We start from the raw sequence: 21989 nt of genomic DNA, 5'->3' as shown, positions 1-21989 counted from the left end.
GTCACATGACCCAACCCCCAGAGCCGAGGGTTCGCACCACGAGTGGCTAACCACCAGGGGGCGCCACAATACCTTGTAATTTCTTAGAAATGGCGGCACAGTGGTAGAGTTGCATCTTTTCAGCGCCAGAGACCTGCGTCCGATCCTAAATACGGGGGTCCTTTGCGCACGTTGTTCCTGTTACCGTGTGGGTTTTCTCCGCGTGGCTCGGGTGCGCTGTGCGCTGTGTTTGGAGTTCAGGAGTGAACCCTGGATGTTGGAGCTGTGATGCTTCATTGTCACGTGTACCCACCGTAGCTCCAGTGAAATGCCTTGTTTTGCGTACAACCCGGTAAAAGATCATACAGCAGCCTTCACCTGGGCAGTACACAGGTGTCGCCACGTTCCTGACGCAAAGAGTTTTGTCGTCTGCTTGCGGCGGCGAACGGGCGTGGCGCCGCACGTGGCAGTCGGCAGTCCTCCTCCAGGCCCCTCCCCTTGTTCTCTCCCATCTATCTCGCCCCCCCCCCCCGCCGGCCCACCCATGATTCTCGGCACCCCCCACCCCCCCACGCTAGGTCCCCTCTTTAATCTCGGTGGGTCCTCCCTTCGTTCTCATATCCCTCCCACCCCATCGGGTCTTTCCTTCTCAACAGCCAAACATCGTAAAGTGAAACTAAAATGTCACACACGTGACCAGATGTCATCGCATAAAGTAATGCCTTAAAAAATTCTTGTAAGAGATTAATCTTATTCATTGTTATTTTCCCACTGACAGAACTACAATGCATGTCTGCTGAAGATATGAACATTCTAGCTTTTTAAAATTCACAAGAGTTTTGTTAGATAAAACTGAGTTGTGAAAAAATCGCTTCCCTGTCGCACACACACGTGACCAGTCACATTTGACCTCTGACCCTAAACGAACATTGTCCGCATAACATGAAGATTCCACTTGATAAACTTTGAAAAAATTATCAATAGTATACACAGCCCAAAACAATCTACCTGTAATGCTTTCAGAATTAGAAGAGATGTCTATTCCACAATTTTTCATATTTTTTGGTCACACACGTGACTAAGAATGGGCCTATTTGTTCATACTGGCCCTCCTCTGTCGGGTCACCCCCTTTGTTTACGGTGCCCCTCCCTCTGCCGGGTCTCCCCCTCTTCTGCAGTTGTATAGGGCTCTGGTGAGACCACATCTGGAATATTGTGTACAGTTTTGGTCTCCTAATTTGAGGAAGGACATCCTTGTGATTGAGACAGTGCAGCGTAGGTTCACGAGATTGATCCCTGGGATGGCGGGACTGTCAGATTAGGAAAGATTGAAAAGACTAGGCTTGTATTCACTGGAGTTTAGAAGGATGCGGAGGGATCTTAAAGAAACATATAAAATTATAAAAGGACTGGACAAGCTGGATGCAGGAAAAATGTTGGGCGAGTCCAGAACCAGGGGCCACAGTCTTAGAATAAAGGGGAGGTCATTTAAGATTGAGGTGAGAAAAAACATTTTCACCCAGAGAGTTGTGAATTTATGGAATTCCCTGCCACAAAGGGCAGTGGAGGCCAAGTCACTGGATGGATTTAAGAGAGAGTTAGATAGAGCTCTAGGGGCTAGTGGAGTCAAGGGATATGGGGAGAAGGCAGGCACGGGTTATTGATTGGGGACGATCAGCCATGATCACAATGAATGGCGGTGCTGGCTCGAAGGGCCGAATGGCCTCCTCCTGCACCTATTTTCTATGTTTCTATGTCTCCCCTTATATCTCAGTGCCCCCCCCCAACAGATAGCTCTGGCACCTTGCTCTATTTCCACTCTGAGATTAATTGACTAACTGTTACTTGGGTTTTCTGTACAAGCCAGCAGCGGGCTTGGCACCTCGCAGGTTTTGCTAATCCTTTGGCCGTTTTTGTTCCCGCTCCTCTCCGACAGCGTCAGAATCAGAATGAGTACGGCAGATTTGCGCGCTTGTCCTCATCGCCCACCCACACCCTCTTCATCTGGGTCCGCAACTTTGTCTGTAAAATCGGGGAGGAAACCGAACTCTTCATGTCACTGTACGACCCAAACGAACAGAAGATAATCTGGTGAGTGTTCACACTTTGTATCCACCTTTCATTCCTATCAGTTTCTTCCCAGCTGTTATCAGGCGACTGAATAGACAATAGACAGCAGACAATAGGTGCAGGGGTAGGCCATTCAGCCCTTCGAGCCTGCACCGCCCTTCATTATGATCATGGCAGATCATCAAACTCAGTATCCTGTACCTGCCTTCTCTCCATACCCCCTGATCCCTTTAGCCACAAGGGCCACATCTAACTCCCTCTTAAATATAGCCAATGAACTGGCCTCAACTACCTTCTGTGGCAGAGAATTTCACTAATTCACCACTCTCTGTGTGAAAAATACTTTTCTCATCTCGGTCCTAAAAGACTTTCCCCATTTCCTTAAACTGTGACCCCTTGTCCTGGACTTCCCCAACATCGGGAACAGTCTTCCTGCATCTAGCCTGTCCAACCCCTTAAGAATTTTGTAAGTTTCAATAAGAACTCCCCTCAATCTTCTGAGGCAGAAATTTCCACAGATTCACAACTCTCTGGGTGAAAAGGTTTTTCCTCATCTCTGTTCTAAATGGCATACCCCTTATTCTTAAACTGTGACCCCTGGTTCTGGACTCCCCCAACAGAACAATCCTACCACAATTAGAGAAAAGTCCTGAACTACTATCTATCGACCTCACTAGGGACCCTCGGACTATCTTTGATCAGACTTTGCTGGGTTTATCTTGCACTAAACGTTACTCCCTTGTCATGTATCTGTACGCTGTCAAGGTGCGCAATGTGGAAATTCCATACAGACAACAGCCAAGGTCAGGATCGAACCCAGGTCCCTGGTGCTGTGAGGCAGCTGTTACACCATCTGCGCCACCCTGCCGCCTTCCATTTGAGAAGGACATTTTAGGAGTGTGCGTTGGAAGTCGACAGGCAACGATACATTTGCCCAGCCGTGTAATGGGCCTGTCCCACTTAGGCGATTTATTGGGCGATTACAGGCGACTGCCGCTAGATTTTCAACACGTTGAAAATTTTTCAGTGACAGTGGTGACAATTTTTCCTGTCGTAGGTTATCGCCAGGTGTCGTAGGTGAATTCCATTAAAACTAGTCCTGGGCAGTCGCCTAAAGAGTCGTCTAAGTGGGACAGATCCATTAGCAGTGACCTCTTTAAGAACAAAAACTATTTCCTTGGAGTCGTAGAGTCATCCAGGGTGGAAAGAGGCCCTTCAGCCCAACTTTCCCATGCGGACCAACATGTCCCATCTACAATAGTCCCACCTGCTGGTGTTTGGTCCTTATAATCGGCCATGATCACAGTGAATGGCGGTGCTGGCTCGAAGGGCCAAATGGCCTACTCCTGCACCTATTGTCTATTGTCTATTAATAATAATAATGGATGGGATTTATATAGCATTGTCTTATCCCTCTAAACTTATCCTATCCACCTATCCAATTTTTAGAAAGGTTGTCAAGTGAGAAAGCAGGAACGGGGTACTGATTGTGGATGATCAGCCATTATCACATTGAATTTCGGTGCTGGCTCGCAGGGCCGAATGGCCCATTCCTGCACCTATTGTCTATTGTCTATAAAAGGGTGACCAAAACTGAACACAATACTCGAAATGTGGCGTCACCACTTGTACAACCATAACATGACATCCCAACTTCTATACTCAATATGTGTAGGAAGGAACTGCAGATGCTGGTTTACACCAAAGATAGACACAAAATGCTGGAGTTACTTAAATATCAGTTTGAGAATAAAGGGTATGAGATTTAGGACTGAGATGAGGAAAAACTTTTTTACCCAGTGTTGTGGATTCACAACTATGCACTGAATGTTTTCAAGAGAGAGTTAGATGAGGGCAAACAGAATCAAGAGATATGGGGAGAAAGCAGGAACGGGGTACTGATTTTGGATGATCATTCTGGCTATTCTATTTTCCAATGTTTCTATGCTTCTATGTAACTCAGCGGATCAGGCAGTATCTCTGGAGAAAAGACATGAGTGACAGGTTGGAACCCTTCTTCAGGCTGAGAGTCAGGGGAGAGAGAAATGATGTCTATTCCACACTCAATACTCTGACTGATGAAGGCCAAAGCACCAAAGGCCTTGTGCTGGTGAAAGTTAGCACAGTTTATTCTTTTGAATCTTTCTGTTTGTACATCGCAAGGATATAAATTACACTCATCGACCAGTGGACGCAGTCAAGCTGAACGCAACTTACCAGAGTTGGTGTGAAGCACAGTTAAATTTGAAGAAAGGGTTTAAAGAATTCTGATTAAATGACTATGACACATTGGTAGGAAAAAATAAAATTGGGAAATGTTAATAAAAGGATCCTGGAGAAAATGCAATAAAACAAAATCGCCTCAGAATACAATTTGGAGCAGTAATTACAGCAGGTTGAAGCTTAACACAATGCAGACTATTTCCCATTTGTCACTGTCAATTTCTTGCTTCTTCTGACTCGATCGAATGATGATTCGGCAAAATCTTTAAGGAGCCTTAAGTTTGGAACTTTGGAGCGCGGAGACTTATAGCCCTGTCCCACTGTACGAGTTCATTCAAGAGTTCTCCCAAGTTTGCCCTGATTCGAACTCGGAGATTTACAGTAATGGCCGCTCGTCGGTACTCGGGGCTCTCGTGGACATTTTTCAACTGGTTGAAAAAACTTCACGAGTCTTCACGAGCTTACCGCGTTTCCCGAGTACCTGCCGTTAGTGTTACGAGCCGCTAAGAGACGCCCCCGAGCTCCGACGTACCCGCTACGTTCATTCTACGTGCTTACCACGAGTTTGATTTTTTTTAAACTCGGGAGAGCTCTTGAATGAACTCATACAGTGGTACAGGGCTTTAGCTTAAAGTGGAGGAAAGAACTGCAGATGCTGGTTTAAATCGAAAGTAGACACAAAATGCTGGAGTAACTCAGTGGGACAGGCAGCATCGCTGGAGAGAGGGAATGGGTGACGTTTCGGCTCGAGACCCTTCTTCAGACTGAGGGGAGGGGGAGACTAGAGATATAGAAGGGTAAGGTGTGAAGTTCAAGTTCAAGTTTTTATTGTCACATGCACCAATTGGTACCGTGAAATTTGAGTTACTATACAGCCATACACAATACATGTTAGAGTTCAACATAAATATCCCCACACAGCTGAATCAATGTTCCCCACTGTGATGGAAGGCAATGACGTTCAGTCATCTTCCTCATCGTAGATGGTTGAGGTTTGAGACGGGAATTGGTTAGGATAGACGGGCAAATTATACTTGAAGGGTTGACGGTGGAGATGCAATGGCAGAGATTTAAAGATCGCATGGACGAACTCCAAAAATTGTTCATCCCTGTCTGGTGAAAAAATAAAATGGGGAATTCGGGTCAACGAGGGAAACCAAGGATATTGTAAAATCCAAGGAAGAGGCATATCAATTGGCCTGAGGTAGCAGCAAACTGGAGGACTGGGAGAAATTTGGGGAATTGGACAAGGTGCCACCTAGGAGGTCAGTGCATGAACTAACAGTGTAGGAACGAACTGCAGATGCTGGTTTAAATCAAAGGTCGACACAAAAAGCTGGAGTAACTCAACGGGACAAGCAGCATGTCTGGAGGGAAGGAATGGGTGACGTTTCGGGTCGAGTCTGAAGAAGGTTCTCGACTCGAAACGTCACCCATTCCTTTTCTCCGGCTGAGTTACCCCTGCATTTTGTGTCTATCTTCGACTTACTGAAAGTTGCAGCCTGCTAGCCAAGCTCGGGGATGCTACGAAGAACACAAATTTCCAGGTGGCACTGATGTAAGCAGACAGCTTCGATAGTTCAATAGTGCTTTACTTATTGCATTTGCAATTGGTCATGTGATAGGAGCACCATTTTATAACGGTGAGTAAGGTGGCAAAAAATCGTAGCGCTATGGGGATCGTTTTTGCGCAAATTTAATTACAACGCAGACCAGAAGTGATCAAGATGAGAATTTTAATAATAGTATACAGTAGATAGATAGATTGATGTGCGGTGAAAATGTTTTAGACAGAGAGTGGTGGAGGCCAGGAACACACTGCCAGGGTTTGTTGTGGAGGCAGATACGATGCTATTGAGGGGGTGCAGCGTAGGTTCACCAGGTTAGTTCTCGGGATGGCGGGTCTGACATATGATGAAAGAATGGGTCGACTGGGCTTGTATTTGCAGGAATTTAGAAGGATGAGAGGGTATCTTATAGAAACGTATACAATTCTTCAGGGATTGGACTGTCTAGATGCAGGAATTTTTTCCCCAACGTTCGGGGAGTCCAGAACCAGGAGTCACAGTTTAAGAATAAGGGGTTGGCCATTTAGGACTGAGATGAGGAAAAACTCCAGAGAGTTGTAAATCTGTTGAACTTTCTGCCACAGAAGGCAGTGGAGGCCAATTCACTGGATGTTTTCAAGAGAGAGTTAAATTTAGCTTTTGGAGCTAAAGGAATCAGGGGATATAAGGAAAACGCTGGAACAGGGTACATATTGTGGATGAACAGCCATGATCACATTGAATAGCGGTGATGGCTCGAAGGGCCGAGTGGCCTTCTCCTGCACCTGTGTTTCTCAGATAGTGGAGTTTAAGAGATTTTTAGATTGCAGGGAATAGAGAGATATGGATCATGTGCAGGCAGGTGTGATTTACCTGGCATCATGTTTAGCATGGATATTGTGGGCCGAAGGGCCTGTTCCTGTACTGTACTGTTCTATATTTTATAATCAATCAAAACCCAAAACAATTATGCAAAACCACAAAGCGCTGCTGTAACTCGGGCAATGCGGTGAAGTTGCTACCTTACAGCCAGAGACCCGGGTTCGATCCTGACTGCGGGTGCTGTCTGTACACAGTTTGTACATTCTCCATCTACCCACATGGATTTTCTCCAGGTGCTCCGGTTTCCTCCCACAATTTGAAGACGTGCAGGTTTGTAGGTTGTCTTCTGTTGATTGTCCCTAGTGTGTAGGTTAATCACGAGTCGGCGCGGCCTCGGTGGGCCGAGTGGCCCGTTTCCACGCTGTATCTCTAAACTAAACCAAGCTCAACGGGTCAGGCAACATCTTTGGAGAACATGGATAGGTGATGTTATGAGTTGGGACCTTACTGGCCTAAATATCACCTGTCCATTTCCCTCCACAGATACCGCCTGGCCCGTTGAGTTACTCCAGCACTTTGTATCTTTTTTTGTAAACTAGGATCTGCAGTTCCACATTCCCAAAAAAACCCTGTTGCTGGTTATTTTGCAGACAATAGACACTAGACAATAGGTGCAGGAGTAGGCCATTCGGCCCTTCGAGCCAGCACTGCCATTCAATGTGATCATGGCTGATCATCCCCAATCAGTAACCCGTTCCTGCCTTCTCCCCATATCCCCAGACTCCGCTATCTTTAAGAGCCCTATCTAGCTCTCTCTTGAAATTATCCAGAGAACCTACCTCCACCGCAGAGAATTCCACAGACTCACAATTCTCTGTGAGGAAAAGTGTTTCCTTATTAAATTATGAAAAACATGTTCCAAAGTTTAAAAAAAAGTATCATTAGTCACCTCTTTACCAAATGATTCAATGTAATTTCAATGTTTTATATCTCCCATGAATGGGCTTTAAAAGAACTTATTGAACGGATCTATGAGAGATGGTTAATTAAATTTTTTTGTGAGTGGGCAGCTTAATTGTCGAGATCTACTGCACAAAGCCTCAGCTTGGATTTAAATCATAACATTACACTTTATTTTACTTTAGAGATACAGCGCGGAAACAGGCCCTTCGGCCCACTGAGTCCGCGCCGACCAGCGATCATCCCGTACATTAACACTATCCCTCAACACCACACAAGGGAAAATTTACAAATTTACTGAAGTCAATTAACCTGCAAACCCGCACGTCTTTGGAGTGTGGGAGGAAACTGGAACACCCGGAGAAAACCCACGTGGTCACAGGGAGAACGTACAACCTCTGTACAGACAACACCCGTAGCCAGGTTCTCTGGCGCTGTAAGGTAGCAATTCTACCTCTGCCAAGCCAAAGACCATAGAAGCAGAATTAGGACAATCGATCCATTGAGTCTCGATCAATCATGACTGATCTATTTCTCCCTCTCAACCCCATTTTCCCGCCTTCTCCAAGTAGCCTTTGACATCATTACCAATCAAGAATCTATCCAGAAGTGGCGGCGCTGGTAAACGGCTGCGGCTCGCCTGCAGTCCGTTTGTCTTTACTTTTTTATGTTGTTTTTTTTTCGTTTTGTCTAGTTAGTTTTTGTTTTTTAGGTTGTGTTTATGTGGGGGGGGGGGGGTGGGGGGGTGGGGGGGTTGAAACGGGGCTTGCTGTCTCTCTCTTCGGGGGAATACGACTTTTTTTATCGTATCCCCCTTCTCTGCCTCCGTCTGCGCTGAGGCCTGATGGCGGAGCTGGCGGCCTCGAGACTCCGGAGGCAGAGCCAGTCAGGACTTGCACTGGGCTCGCTCCCTGAGGGCGGCCCAGCTCGGGGCTGGAACGGCACTCCCGTCGGAGTGGCCCAGCCCGAGGGTGGAACGGTGCTCCCGTCGGAGTGGCCCAGCCCGAGGGTGGAACGGCGCTCCCGTCGGAGTGGCCCAGCCCGAGGGTGGAACGGTGCTCCCGTCGGAGTGGCCCAGCCCGAGGGTGGAACGGAACTCCCGTCGGAGTGGCCCAGCCCGAGGGTGGAACGGTGCTCCCGTCGGAGTGGCCCAGCCCGAGGGTGGAACGGCGCTCCCGTCGGAGTGGCCCAGCCCGAGGGAGGAACGGCACTCACGTGAGGGCGATCCGGCTCGGGGCTGGAACGGTGCTCCGGTGGCTGTGACGGCGTCCTGGCGGCTATGACCTGAGTCCGGGGTTGAGCCGCGGGCCAGCGGCTGCGTCCGTTGGACTGGAGGGCGGCAGCTTCGACCACCCCGGGCCGCCGTGTTTGAGCCGGCCCGTTGCGGGGTTCGGTGAGCCGCGGAACTGTTTGTACCATCGCCCGGTGGGGAATCTCCTCAGCGCAGAGTGAGAAGAGGAGGGAAGAGACTGCAGCCCTAAGATTTTTGCCTCCACCACAGTGAGGAGATGCTTGGAGGACTCACTGTGGTGGTGTTAATTTGTGTTTATTGTTGTTATTATTGTATGATTGTATGTATGACTGCAGGCACGAAATTTTGTTCAGACCGTAAGGTCTGAATGACAATAAAGGCATTCAATTCAATTCAATTCAATTCAATATCAATCTTCGCTTTAAAAATACCCAATGCCTTGGTCTCTACAGCCATCTGTGGCAATGAATTCCACAGATTAAGTGGACGTTTAACATTTCTTCTGTGGCAGTTTGGGACAAAGTTGGCAGAGATACTCTGAAATTATCTGTGATCAATATTAGGTTTATTATTATCACAAGTGCCTCGATGCAGTGGAAAGCTGGATTTTGCATTCATTACAAACAGGTCAGATATATCATACATAGATATAATCAAGTACAATAGGTAGAGCGACGGGGAAGATGTAGTGTGGAATATAGTTCTCAGCATTGTAGCGCATCAGTTCCAGACAAAGTCCAATGTCCGCAATGGGGTAGAGGTGAATCGGACAGTACCCTAGCTTATAGAAGGGCCGATCAGAAGCCTGATAGAAACATAAAAACAAAGAAAATAGGTGCAGGAGTAGGCCATTCAGCCCTTCGAGCCGGCACCGCCATTCAATATGATCATGGCTGATCATCCACTCAGTATCCTGTACCTGCCTTCTCTCCATACCCCCTGATCCCTTTAGCCACAAGGGCCACATCTAACTCCCTCTTAAATATAGCCATTGAACTGGTCTCAACTACCTTCTGTGGCAGAGAATTCCAGAAATTCACCACTCTGTGTGAAAAATGTTTTTCTCATCTCAGTCCTAAAAGATTTCCCCCTTATCCTTAAACTGGGACCCCTTGTTCTGGACTTCCCCAACATCGGGAACAATCTTCCTGCATCTAGCCTGTCCAACCCTTTAAGAATTTTGTAAGTTCTATAAGATCCTCCCTCAAATTCTAGCGAGTACAAGCCGAGTCTATCCAGTCTTTCTTCATATGAAAGTCCTGACATCCCAGGAATCAGTCTGGTGAACCTTCTCTGTACTCCCTCTATGGCAAGAATGTCTTTCCTTAGATTAGGAGACCAAAACTGTACGCAATACTCCAGGTGTGGTCTCACCAAGACCCTGTACAACTGCAGTAGAACCTCCCTGCTCCTATACCCAAATCAATCCTATTCTCTGATAATAGGAACCAGAGAACATAGGTTTAAGGTGAGGGGGAAAAGATTTAATAGGAATCTGAGGGGTAACCTACTTACACAAAGGTTGATCGGTGTATGGAACGGGCTGCTGGAGGAGGTAGTTGAGGGAGGGACTAACGCAACTTTTAAGAGACAGTTAGACAGGTAGATGAATCGGACAGGTTTAGACGGATGTGGGTCAAACGTAGGGAGGTGGGACGAGTGTAGATGGGACGTTTTGGTCAGTGTGGGCAAGTTGGGCTGAAGGGCCTTTAGAGTCACGACTCTATGACTCTAACAGTGGGAAAGAAGCTGTTCCATATAAGACCATAAGGCATAGAAGCATAATTGGGGTTAAAAAAAGAGCGTTCATGTCGTGGCCCTGTTATAGACAATAGACGATAGGTGCAGGAGTAGGCCATTCGGCCCTTCTAGTCAGCACCGCCATTCAATATGATCATGGCTGATCATCCACAATCAGTACCCCGTTCCTGCCTTCTCTCCATATCCCTTAACTTTGCTACCTCTAAGAGCTCTATCTAACTCTCTCTTGAAAGCATCCAGAGAACCAGCCTCCACCGCCCTCTGAGGCAGAGAATTCCACACACAACTCTCTGTGTGAACATTTTTTTCCTCATCTCCCTTCTAAATGGCTTACCACTTATTCATAAACTGTGGCCCCTAGTTCTGGACTCCCCCAACATCGGGAACATGTTTCCTACCTCTAGAGTGTCCAAGCCCTTAATAATCTTATCTGTTTCCACCAATCTTTCCACCACCACGCACATGAAGCACAAGAAGCGACAGGACAGACACCGTTGTGTGCAGATGCCGAGAAATGTGTTCATCTTGTGTGCGGACTCGATGAGAAGAAGAATGCATAATTAACTCATTTGGCCCATCGAGTCTGATCCGCCGGTACACAAAAATGCTGGAGAAACTCAGCGGGTGCAGAAGCATCTATGGAGCGAAGGAAATAGGCGACGTTTTGGGCTGAAACCCTTCTTCAGTCTGCTCCGCCATTCAATCATGGCTTATCCATTTTTTACTCTCATTCCCATTCTCCGGGCTTTGCCCCTTAAACCTTTATCGGTTGCCTGAGCCTGGTGGTGTACGCTTTCATGCTTTTGTATCCACTGCCCAACGGCAGCAGGGAGAAGAAGGAATGACCGGGGTGGGACAAGTCTTTGACCATGTTACATAGAAACATAGAAATTAGGTGCAGGAGTAGGCCATTCGGCCCTTTGAGCCTGCACCACCATTCAATATGATCATGGCTGATCATCCAACTCAGTATCCTGTACCTGCCTTCTCTCCATACCCTCTGACCCTTTAGCCACAAGGGCCACATCTAACTCCCTCTTAAATATAGCCAATGAACTGGCCTCGACTACCCTCTGTGGCAGAGAGTTCCAGAGATTCACCACTCTAAGCTGTGACCCCTTGTCCTGGACTTCCCCAACATCGGGAACAATCTTCCTGCATCTAGCCTGTCCAACCCCTTAAGAATTTTGTAAGTTTCTATAAGATCCCCTCTCAATCTCATAAATTCTAGAGAGTATAAACCAAGTCTATCCAGTCTTTCTTCATAAGACAGTCCTGACATCCCAGGAATCAGTCTGGTGAGCCTTCTCTGTACTCCCTCTATGGCAATAATGTCCTTCCTCAGATTTGGAGACCAAAACTGTACGCAATACTCCAGGTGTGGTCTCACCAAGACCCTGTACAACTGCAGTAGAACCTCCCTGTTCCTATACTCAAATCCTTTTGCTATGAATGCTAACATACCATTCGCTTTCTCCACTGCCTGCTGCACCTGCATGCCTACTTTCAATGACTGGTGTACCATGACACCTAGGTCTCGCTGCATCTCCCCTTTTCTTAATCGGCCACCATTTAGATAATAGTCTGCTTTCCTGTTTTTGCCACCAAAATGGATAACCTCACATTTATCCACATTATACTGCATCTGCCAAACATTTGCCCACTCACCCAGCCTATCCAAGTCACCTTGCAGTCTCCTAGCATCCTCCTCACAGCTAACACTGCCCCCCAGCTTAGTGTCATCCGCAAACTTGGAGATATTGCCTTCAATTCCCTCATCCAGATCATTAATATATATCGTAAATAGCTGGGGTCCCAGCACTGAGCCTTGCGGTACCCCACTAGTCACTACCCGCCATTGTGAAAAGGACCCGTTTACTCCTACTCTTTGCTTCCTGTCTGCCAGCCAGTTCTCTATCCACATCAATACTGAACCCCCAATGCCGTGTGCCTTAAGTTTGTATACTAATCTCTTATGTGGGACCTTGTCGAAAGCCTTCTGGAAGTCCAGATACACCACATCCACTGGTTCTCCCCTATCCACGCTACTAGTTACATCCTCGAAAAATTCTATAAGATTCGTCAGACATGATTTACCTTTCGTAAATCCGTGCTGACTTTGTCCAATGATTTGACCACTTTCCAAATGTGCTGCTATCCCATCTTTAATAACTGACTCTAGTAGTTTCCCCACTACCGATGTTAGACTAACTGGTCTGTAATTCCCCGTTTTCTCTCTCCCTCCCTTCTTAAAAAGTGGGGTTACGTTTGCTACCCGCCAATCCTCAGGAACTACTCCAGAATCTAAAGAGTTTTGAAAGATTATTACTAATGCATCCACTATTTCTGGAGTTGCCTGCTTATCCGAAGCATCGTGACGTGCAGATGGAGTCAATGGTGGGGAGTCTGGTTTGTGTGAAGGGTCTGGGTCTCATTTTCATGCTGTATCTTTTTTTCTTCTGTCATTCATTCATTCATTCATTCATTCATTCATTCATTCATTCATTCATTCATTCATTCATTCAATCAATCAAATTTGTCAGCCATTGGGATTAGAGATTATATATTGGTACAGAAGTTATAAAGGAGTTATATACCTTGGGGCGTAGGATAATAAGGGGTGATCTTATAAAGGCAAACAAGATCATGAGAGGAATAGATCGGGTGAAGGCAGTCTTTTACCCAGAGTAGGGGAATCAAGAACCAGAGGACATAGGTTTAAGATGAGGGTGGAAAGATTTAATAGGAATCTGAGAGGCAACTTTATTTATACTAAGGGAAATAGGTATATGGAACAAGTTCCTAGAGGAGGTAGTTGCGGCAGACACTCTCACAATGTTAAAAAAAGGTTTAGATAGGTACAGGAACAGGACAGGTTTAGAAGGATATGAGCCAAACACAGGCAGATGGAACTAGTGTTGAGGGGGCATGTTGATCGTAGACACATAGACAATTGGTGCAGGAGGAGCCCATTCGGCACCGCCATTCATTGTGATCATGGCTGATCATCCACAATCAGTACTCCCGTTCCTGCCTTCTCCCCATATCCCCTGGTTCCGCTCGCCCCAAGAGCTCTATCTAACTCTCTTTTGAATGCTCGTAGTGAGTCGGCCTCCACTGCCTTCTGAGGCAGAGTATTCCACAAATTCACATCGGCATGGGAAAGTTGTGCCAAAGGTCCGGTTTCCACACTTTATGACTAGTATGATTATGGCTATTCTCTGCTGACCAAGATGCCCATCCAAGCTAGTCCCATTTACCTGCGTTTGGCCCATATCACTCTAAATATCTCTCTAAGGGCGGTACGGTGGCGCAGCGGTAGAGCTACTGTTTTACAGCACCAGAGACCCAGGTTCAATCCTGATCGCGGGCGCTGTCTGTACGGAGTTTGTACATTCTCCCCGTGATCTGCGTGGGTTTTCTCCGAGCTCTTTGGTTTCCTCTCAAACTCCAAAGACATACAGGTTTGTAGGTTAATTGGCTTGGCATCAATGCACAAAAATGTAAAATTATCCTCAGTGTGCGTGGGATAGTGTTAATGTGTGGGGATCGCTGGTCGGTGCAGACTCGGTGGGCTGAAGGGCCTGTTTCTGCAATGCATCTCTAAACTAAATTAAACTAAACTAAACTAAACCTTTCCTATCCATGTGCTAATGATATCTACCACAGCTAAGAAGAAAACGTATCTCCTTGTGGATGTTCAGTTTAGTTTATTGTCACGTGTACCGAGGTACAGTGAAAAGCTTTTGCTGCGTGCTAACCAGTCAGCAGAAAGACAATACATGATTACAATCGATCCATTTACAGTGTACAGATACATGATAAGGGAAATAACGTTTAGTGCGGGGTAAAGCCAGCAAAGTCCCATCAAGGATAGTCCCAGGGTCATCAAAGACCGAGTGTAGTTCAGCACTGCCCTCTTGGTTGTGGTGGGATGATTACAAATGAGAGGGGGAATCGAGGACCAGAGGACAGAGGTTCAAGTTGAAGGGGGAAAGATTTAATAGGAACCTGAGGGATAACGTTTTCACACAAAAAGTGGTGGGTGTATGGAGCAAGCTGCCAGGTGAGGTAATTGAGGCTGGGACAATCCAAACATTTAAGAAACTGGTAGACTGGTACATGGATAGGACAAAAGGAGGAGCAACACCTCATATTCTGCTTGGGCAGTCTGCACCCTAGCGGCATAAACATTGAATTCTCCAATTTCCGGTAGCCCTAGCTGCCTCCTCCGCTTTTCTCCAGCACTTTTGTCTACCTTCGATTTTCCAGCATCTGCAGTTCCTTCTTAAACACATGGATAGGACAAGTTTGGAGGGATATGGACCAAAGGCAGACAGGTGGGACGAGTGTAGCTGGGACATGTTGGCCGGTGTGGGCAAGTTGGGTCGAAGGGCCTGTTTCCATGCTGTATCGCTCTTTGACTCTATGAGTGATGTTTACGACTGTCGAGACTGCTGCTAAATGATTCATGTTTAACAAAATTAATTCTTGTATTTTCAGTGAGAACTATTTATTCCGCTGGGCGAGCACAGGCTTACCGAAGGAAATTGACATGCTGAATAATTTGAAAGTGGTGTTCACTGTGAGTATCATGGCTTTTTTCAGGCCACAGAATAAGGCCATTTGGTCCATTTGGTTGAGTCCAGTTTTATTCCCAGTTTTATTCCAGTGCCCTGCCACTCTCTTTGATCTCACACAATCAGCATATTCAGTCTGAAGAAGGGTCTCGACCCGAAACGTCGCCCATTTCTTCTCTCCAGAAATACTGCCTGTCCCTCTGAGTTACTCCAGCTTTTTGTGTCTATTTTCAGTTTAAACCAGCATCTGCAGTTCCTTAGATTAGAGTTGATATGTTGATTTAGCCCTTAGGGCTAAAGGAATCAAGGGGTATGGAGAAAAAGCAGGAATGTGGTACTGATTGGGGATGATCAGCCATGATCATATTGAATGGCGGTGCTGGCTCGAAGGGCCGAATGGCCTATTGCAGCACCTATGTTTTTTTAATGTTTCTATTCTGTTTCTCAATACATTCTTCTGTTCTTTCCCCTTTTTATAGTCTTTTATAGTGATACGGTGTGGAAGCAGGCCCTTTGGCCCAACTTGCCCACACTGGCCAACATACCCCAGCTACACGTCCCACCCGCCTGCATTTGGTCCTTGGGCACTGTGCATAAATGCAATCAGCATATCTCAGTACAGTCGTCGAAACTGCAGATGCTAGTTTGCAAAAGAGGACACAAAATGCTGGAGTAACTCTGAGGGTCAGGAAACATCTCTGGAGAACATGGATAAATGATGTTTTGTGTCAGATTGGTCTGAAAAAGGGTTGAAGCCTGAAACGTCACCTATCCACGTTCTCCTAGAGATGCTGCCTGACCCATTGAGTTACTCCAGCACGGTGTGATTCCCCCCCCCAAGTATAATCGGTAGAGCTAAAGGAAAAGTGATTTAAAAGAGTATGTCGATTGTATTTGATGGTAATAGATCCTCTTTTGGGATCAGATCGTAAAGAGATGCCATGTTCTGGTAGCATCTTGGGGACTTGGGGTAGAAGATTATTAAGAAGTTGATGTATACAGTGCAGTAGTTTGCGCACATTGACACTGAAGCAGTGGGCCATTCTATGAAGGTGGGGCAACATGGTGGTGCAGTGGTAGAGTTACTGCTTTACAGTGGCATAGACCTGGGTTCAATCCTGACTACGGCTGCTAGTACAGAGTTTGCATCTTCTCTCCGTGACCTGCGTGGGTTTTCACCGGGTGCTCCGGTTTCCTCTCGCATTCTAAAGACCTACAGGTTTATAGGTTAATTGGCTTTGGGTAAAATTGTAAATTGTCCCCAGTGTGTGTAGGATAGTGTTAGTGTGCGGGGATCACTGGTCAGCGTGAACTCGGTGGGCCGAAGGGCCTGTTATCTTTAAACTAAACTAAACTAAGCCAAACCTTTGTAGTAAGTCTCTTCTAAGGATGTCCTTCCATGAGATGGTTTTTGACCTAGGTCGAGGTTTATTATTGTCATGTATGCCAAGGTACAGTGAAAAGCTTTGTTTTTCATGCTAGCCTGCCAGATCAGATCATGTTGTGCATAAAAGTATCTCCACACTACACTAAACCAAACATGCAGACTATTATTCACCTTTCATATTTTTGTTTTAGGATTTGGGAAACAAAGACTTGAATCGTGAAAGGATTTACTTGGTGTGCCAGATAGTACGGGTGGGCCGAATGGACCTGAAGGAGAGCAACGTTAAAAAAATGACTCAAGGATTGAGAAGGCCATTGGGGGTATCAGGTATGGAACAAATGCACGACTTGGACTTTTTTGGGATTATAAAGCTTTGGCAATCCAGGACATACACAAAATGCTGGCATTAACTCAACGGGACAGGCAGCATCTCGGGAGAGAAGGAATAGGTGAGGTTTTGGGTCAAGACCCTTCCTCAGACTGAGAGTCAGGGGAGAGGGAAATGAGATTTGGAAGAGTACAAAGAACATGAAATACAGGAGCAGGACAGATTTAAGAATTGTCAAGAGTCATCAGTGTTTTATTGTGATATTAGACTGAGTGGGACCCGTTGGCCCCCATCCCCCAACGCAATAATCCACCACTCACCCGTTCCCCCAACGCAACCCGTTTCCACCACTCACCCATTCTCCCAACGTAGCCCGTTCTCCCAATGCAATAATCCACCACTAACACAGAGCCCCCACAGGAGGCCTGGTCCCCCAACGCAACCTGGTCCCCAACGTAAGATTCCACCACTCACCAGTTGGGTCCCTGTAACACGGGAGGCCTGGGCCCCAACGCAACCCGTTCCCCAACGTAAGATTCCACCACTCACCCATTCCCCCAACACAACCCGTTTCCCCATTGTAATATTCCACCACTCACCCATAGCCCCCGATCGTGCAGGTCATTTAAAACTTTTTTTAAAATGCGATTGCACTAAGATTTGATGTGATGTAGGTGCCACTGACAAGGCCATCTTTTGTTATCCAATCTAATCATTAAACTTTGCTGTGCTGGTTTAGGCTGGCAGATTCTTTCCCTGAAGGGCATTTGCTGTGAAGGACTCAGTGTTCTGGGATAGAAAATTGTAGCCAGTAGGGCATTGTGACGTCATAAGTGCCTAACTGCCAGTGCAGATGTGAAGAAATCCAACTAGTAATTGTCACTTTAAAACTTTTAAATCTCCCCCACTACGTCCCTCTCCTTACAACTCTCATAGCTTGTGTATTGGCAGCAGAGATGATATTGTGATGTCATTTTCAGTTTTTGGAATCTTCACGGCAACTTGTGTAAATAGATGACTGTGAGATGCTGGAAGAGTCTCCCTCACAAATGCAGTTAATATTTTCAAAATTGGCTTTTTAAAAAAACTTTAAATATCAATAACCTGCGAAATATAACATCAAATCTGAAGGAAACTTGTAAGAACGACGCCGGGAAAAAGCTGAGTAAGGTTCTGCACAAATGTCAGCGCGACTGCAAAGTCCTGGCTGCCGTTACCATTCGCAACGGTGTGGGCTTGAAGACTTCAACGGCAGGTCACATTGTGATGTCATTGTTGAACTCAGCAGCCTATGTAAATGAGATGCCATTGTGATAGGTGGACTGTGAAATGGCATTGTGACATCATCACTGGAAGCTGCTGGAAGAGTCTCCCTCATAAAAACAAGTTACTATTTTCAAAGTTGGCTTTTTTTAAACTTTCAATATCAATAAGTTGTGAAATATAACATCAAATCTGAAGGAAACCTATTACATTGTCGATGGGAAAAAGCTGAGTAAGGTTCTGCAAATACTTTCGCGCTTTTGTGTACCATTTTGGCGAAAATACAATCACACACACACACACACACACACGCACGCACGCATGCACACACACACACGCACACGCACGCACGTACGCACGCACGTACGCAAGCACGCACGCACGCACGCACACACACACACACATACACACACACACACACACACACACACACAGGAACAAGGCAAGATTTTTATACATATATAAATTACCTGAAACAGATATGACAACGCACGCACGCACTCACTCACGCACGCACACACACACACACACACACACACACACACACACACACACACACACACACACACACACACACACACACACACACACACACACACACATACACACAAGGCAAGATTTTTATACATATATAGATGACCTGAAACAGATATGACAATATCTGTAGCTCAACAGATATGTGCCATGGTACAATAGAGCTTTATTTGTCACACGTGCAACTGCACGGTGAAATTCACGTTGCGTATATCACATATGTGGATGCCGCATTTTTTTGCCGCCATTATTCATAGTCCATAGTCGGGTCGGCCCGCGTTCTCGATGTACTTTCCTCTCCTCTCTTCTCCTTTCATCTCCTCTCCTCTCCTCGCCCGGCCATCTTTGTGTCCTGGGGGTGCCTCCTGCAGCCGACCTTGAAGGCTGCAGCTGGAGGCCTTACGCCGGTTCACCCTCCTACCGGCCCTTGCCCCTGACGTCCAACATCTCGACCATCATCGAGCAGAAGGCCGATGCCCCGCCAGTCTCGGGATGTACGGGGCAAGTTTTTTACCCAGAGAGTGGTGGGGTCCTGGAACGTGCTGCCTTGGGGGGTGGTGGAGGCTGATACGACAGTGGTGTTTTAGAGGATGTTAGATAGGCACATGGAAGTGCACGGAATGGGGGGTTGTGGACCACTGGAGGCAGAAGAGATCAGTTTAGCTAGGCATCATGTGCGGCATGGACATTGTAGGCCGCAGGGCCCATTAGTCTGCTGTACTGTTCGTCAGTCTGAACAAGGGTCTCGACCTGAAACGTCACCTTGGAAAGACATAAAGCGATGGAGTAAGTTACTGGATCGGCACAGTGGTGCAGCGGTAGAGTTACTGCCTTACAGCATCAACGACCCGGGTTCGATCCTGACTACATTATCACATTAATGATGCACATTAAATGGCCGTGCTGGCTCGAAGGGCTGAATGGCCTACTCCTGCCTCTATTGTCTATTGTCTACTGTCTGTTGGCGTGGCCAAAAGGCCTGTTTCCTTCCTCTATGACGACTTTTCCGGAAGTGGCGGCGCTGTTGACAGCTGCGGCTCGCCTGCAGTCCGTCTGTTTTTACTTTTTTTGTTGTTTTCTTTTGTCTTGTTTTAGTTAAATTTTAGTTTATTAGGTTGCGTATATGTGTGTGTGTGGGGGGGGGGGGGGTGAAACATATTTGTTTTGTCTCTTCCTTCGGGGGAATGCGACTCTGTCGTATCCCTCCTTCTCTGCCTCCGTCTGTGCTGAGGCCTAATGGCGGACCTTGCGGCCTCCAACTGCGACCGACCTCAATGCTCCGGAGGCAGAGCCAGCCAGGACTTACCAACGCGAGGCTGGTCGAATTCGGAGCTGTGGAGGCGTTCTGGTGGCGGTGGCCCGGCTTCGGGGCTTCGGGGCTGTGGCGGCGTTCCGGCGGCGGCGACCTGAATTCGGGGCTCGGCCGCGGGCCCAGTGGACGACATCGTCGGGAGCTCGCAGGTCACAGGTTGGTGACCTGTTTTTCCAGAGCTCCCGCAACTACAGCTGCGTCCGCTGGACTGGAGGGCGGCAACTTCGGCAGCTTCTACCACCCCGGACCACGGAGCTTGAACCAGCCCGTTCGCGGAGCTCGGTTGAGCCGCGGGACTTACTTACCGTCATCCGGCGGGGTCACAACAACGGAAGCCTGGATCGCCTCAACGTAGAGGGAGAACAAGGAGGGAAGAGACAGAGACGTTAAGACTTAAGACTTGTGAGGAGGTGCCTGGTGAACTCACTGTGGTGGATGTTAATTTGTGTTTATTGTATGTTTTGTTATTTATTATTATATGTATGACTGCAGGAATCGAAATTTCGTTCAGACCGAAAGGTCTGAATGACAATAAAGGAATCCAATCCAATCCAATCCAATCCTGTGGAGGCCAAGTCAGTTGGGTATTTTTAAGGTGATTAGTAAAGGGCCTGTCTCACTTGGGCATAATTTGCCCGTCATTTGCGCGACACCATTTACGCGTCACGACACACGACGCGTGATGCGCGCACGGTGCGTGGTGACGTTGGCAGTGAAGCGCGGTTGCGCGCGGCGCCCCAGGATTTTGGGATGTACAAAATCTTCGCGCTCCATCTGCGTGACGCGCAAATGACGCTCAAGTGGGACAGGCCCTTAAGGGTGTAAAAGATTTATGGGGAGAAGGAAGGAGAATGAGGTTAAGAGGGAAAGATAGATCTGCCATGATTGAATGGCAGAGTAGACTCGATGGGCCGAATGGCCTAATCCTGCTCCTAATACTTACAAATTTACGGCTCTGCAACTTGTTTCCCCTCCCTCTGTATCGTGTGTGTTAATAAGAGCGCCAGCGTGTGTGAGCTTCCAGATCAATCTTTCCTCAAAGAGTTACTACAGCACTTTCCTGCCAGCTCGAAGAACACAATTGGCTAATGTCATATTAATGGTGATTTCCCCCACAATCAAACCTGACAAAAAACTGGATTGAATGGAAGATTAAAAGGCACCCACGGAGTCATTGCAAGCCAGCGTGCGCTGATTGAAAAAGTGGAAGCGTAGATTATCATCTGAAATAGCTGATCCTGGCGTTAAGACCTGAAGTGCTTTGTCAAGATATGAAATGTTGTTCATTGACTTTCACTGGCACAATGTAGGCGCCTGAGAATGAAGAGGTGGGAGGGAGGGGATGGGGGAAAGGTGCAAGTAAGGGAAATCGAGAGTCGTGCTGTCATACAGCAGCACGGGCAACACAGTGGCGCTGCAGTAGGTTTGCTGCCTCACAGAGCCAGAGACCCCGGTTCGATCCTGACTACGGGTGCTGTCTTTATGGAGTTTGTACATTCTCCCCGGGACCCGCGTGGGGCAAATGTAGGCTAATTGGTGGAATAGTACATTGTCCCTAGTGTGTGTACGATCGCGCTAGTGAATGAATGAATGAATACTTTATTGTTAAGTCTCTGCAAAACTCTTTGCTTGCATAGTCACGGTATGCGAATAGTCGCCACACAAATGCGTATAAGGGCGCACGTATAGTGTGCGGGGATCAATGGTCAGCACGGACTCGCTGGGCCGAAGGGCCTGTTTCTGCGCTGTATCTCTAAACTAAGCGAAAATAAATCAGGCCTTTTGGCCCGACTCATCCATGCTGACCATGGTGCCATGCTACCATGGTAACTAATCTGACACACCAGCGATGCTGCCTGATCCGCTGAGTTACTCCAGCACTCTGTGTCTTTTCTTTGTAAACCAGTATCTGCAGTTCGTTATGTTCACGTCAATGTCTTGATGAGACTGCATTTGACTTTTATTCTCAAT

General features: G+C 47.1%; 1 protein-coding gene across 1 annotated transcript in view; it reads left to right on the top strand.

Annotated features, from left to right (window-relative positions):
* Positions 1-21989, top strand: part of LOC116987847 (dedicator of cytokinesis protein 2-like) — a 1012655-nt gene that overhangs the window by 140162 nt on the left and 850504 nt on the right. Inside the window, exons 8-10 of the mRNA XM_033044139.1 lie at positions 1916-2070; positions 15118-15199; positions 16773-16908. Coding sequence (XP_032900030.1) covers positions 1916-2070; positions 15118-15199; positions 16773-16908 — 373 coding nt within the window. The remainder of the gene's footprint in view (positions 1-1915; positions 2071-15117; positions 15200-16772; positions 16909-21989) is intronic.

Source organism: Amblyraja radiata, chromosome 1 (genome assembly GCF_010909765.2).
Source record: "Amblyraja radiata isolate CabotCenter1 chromosome 1, sAmbRad1.1.pri, whole genome shotgun sequence".
In the NCBI taxonomy this organism is placed as follows: Eukaryota; Metazoa; Chordata; class Chondrichthyes; order Rajiformes; family Rajidae; genus Amblyraja; species Amblyraja radiata.
Note: the sequence above shows the minus strand (reverse complement) of the source record. Positions and strands in the feature narration are given on the sequence as shown.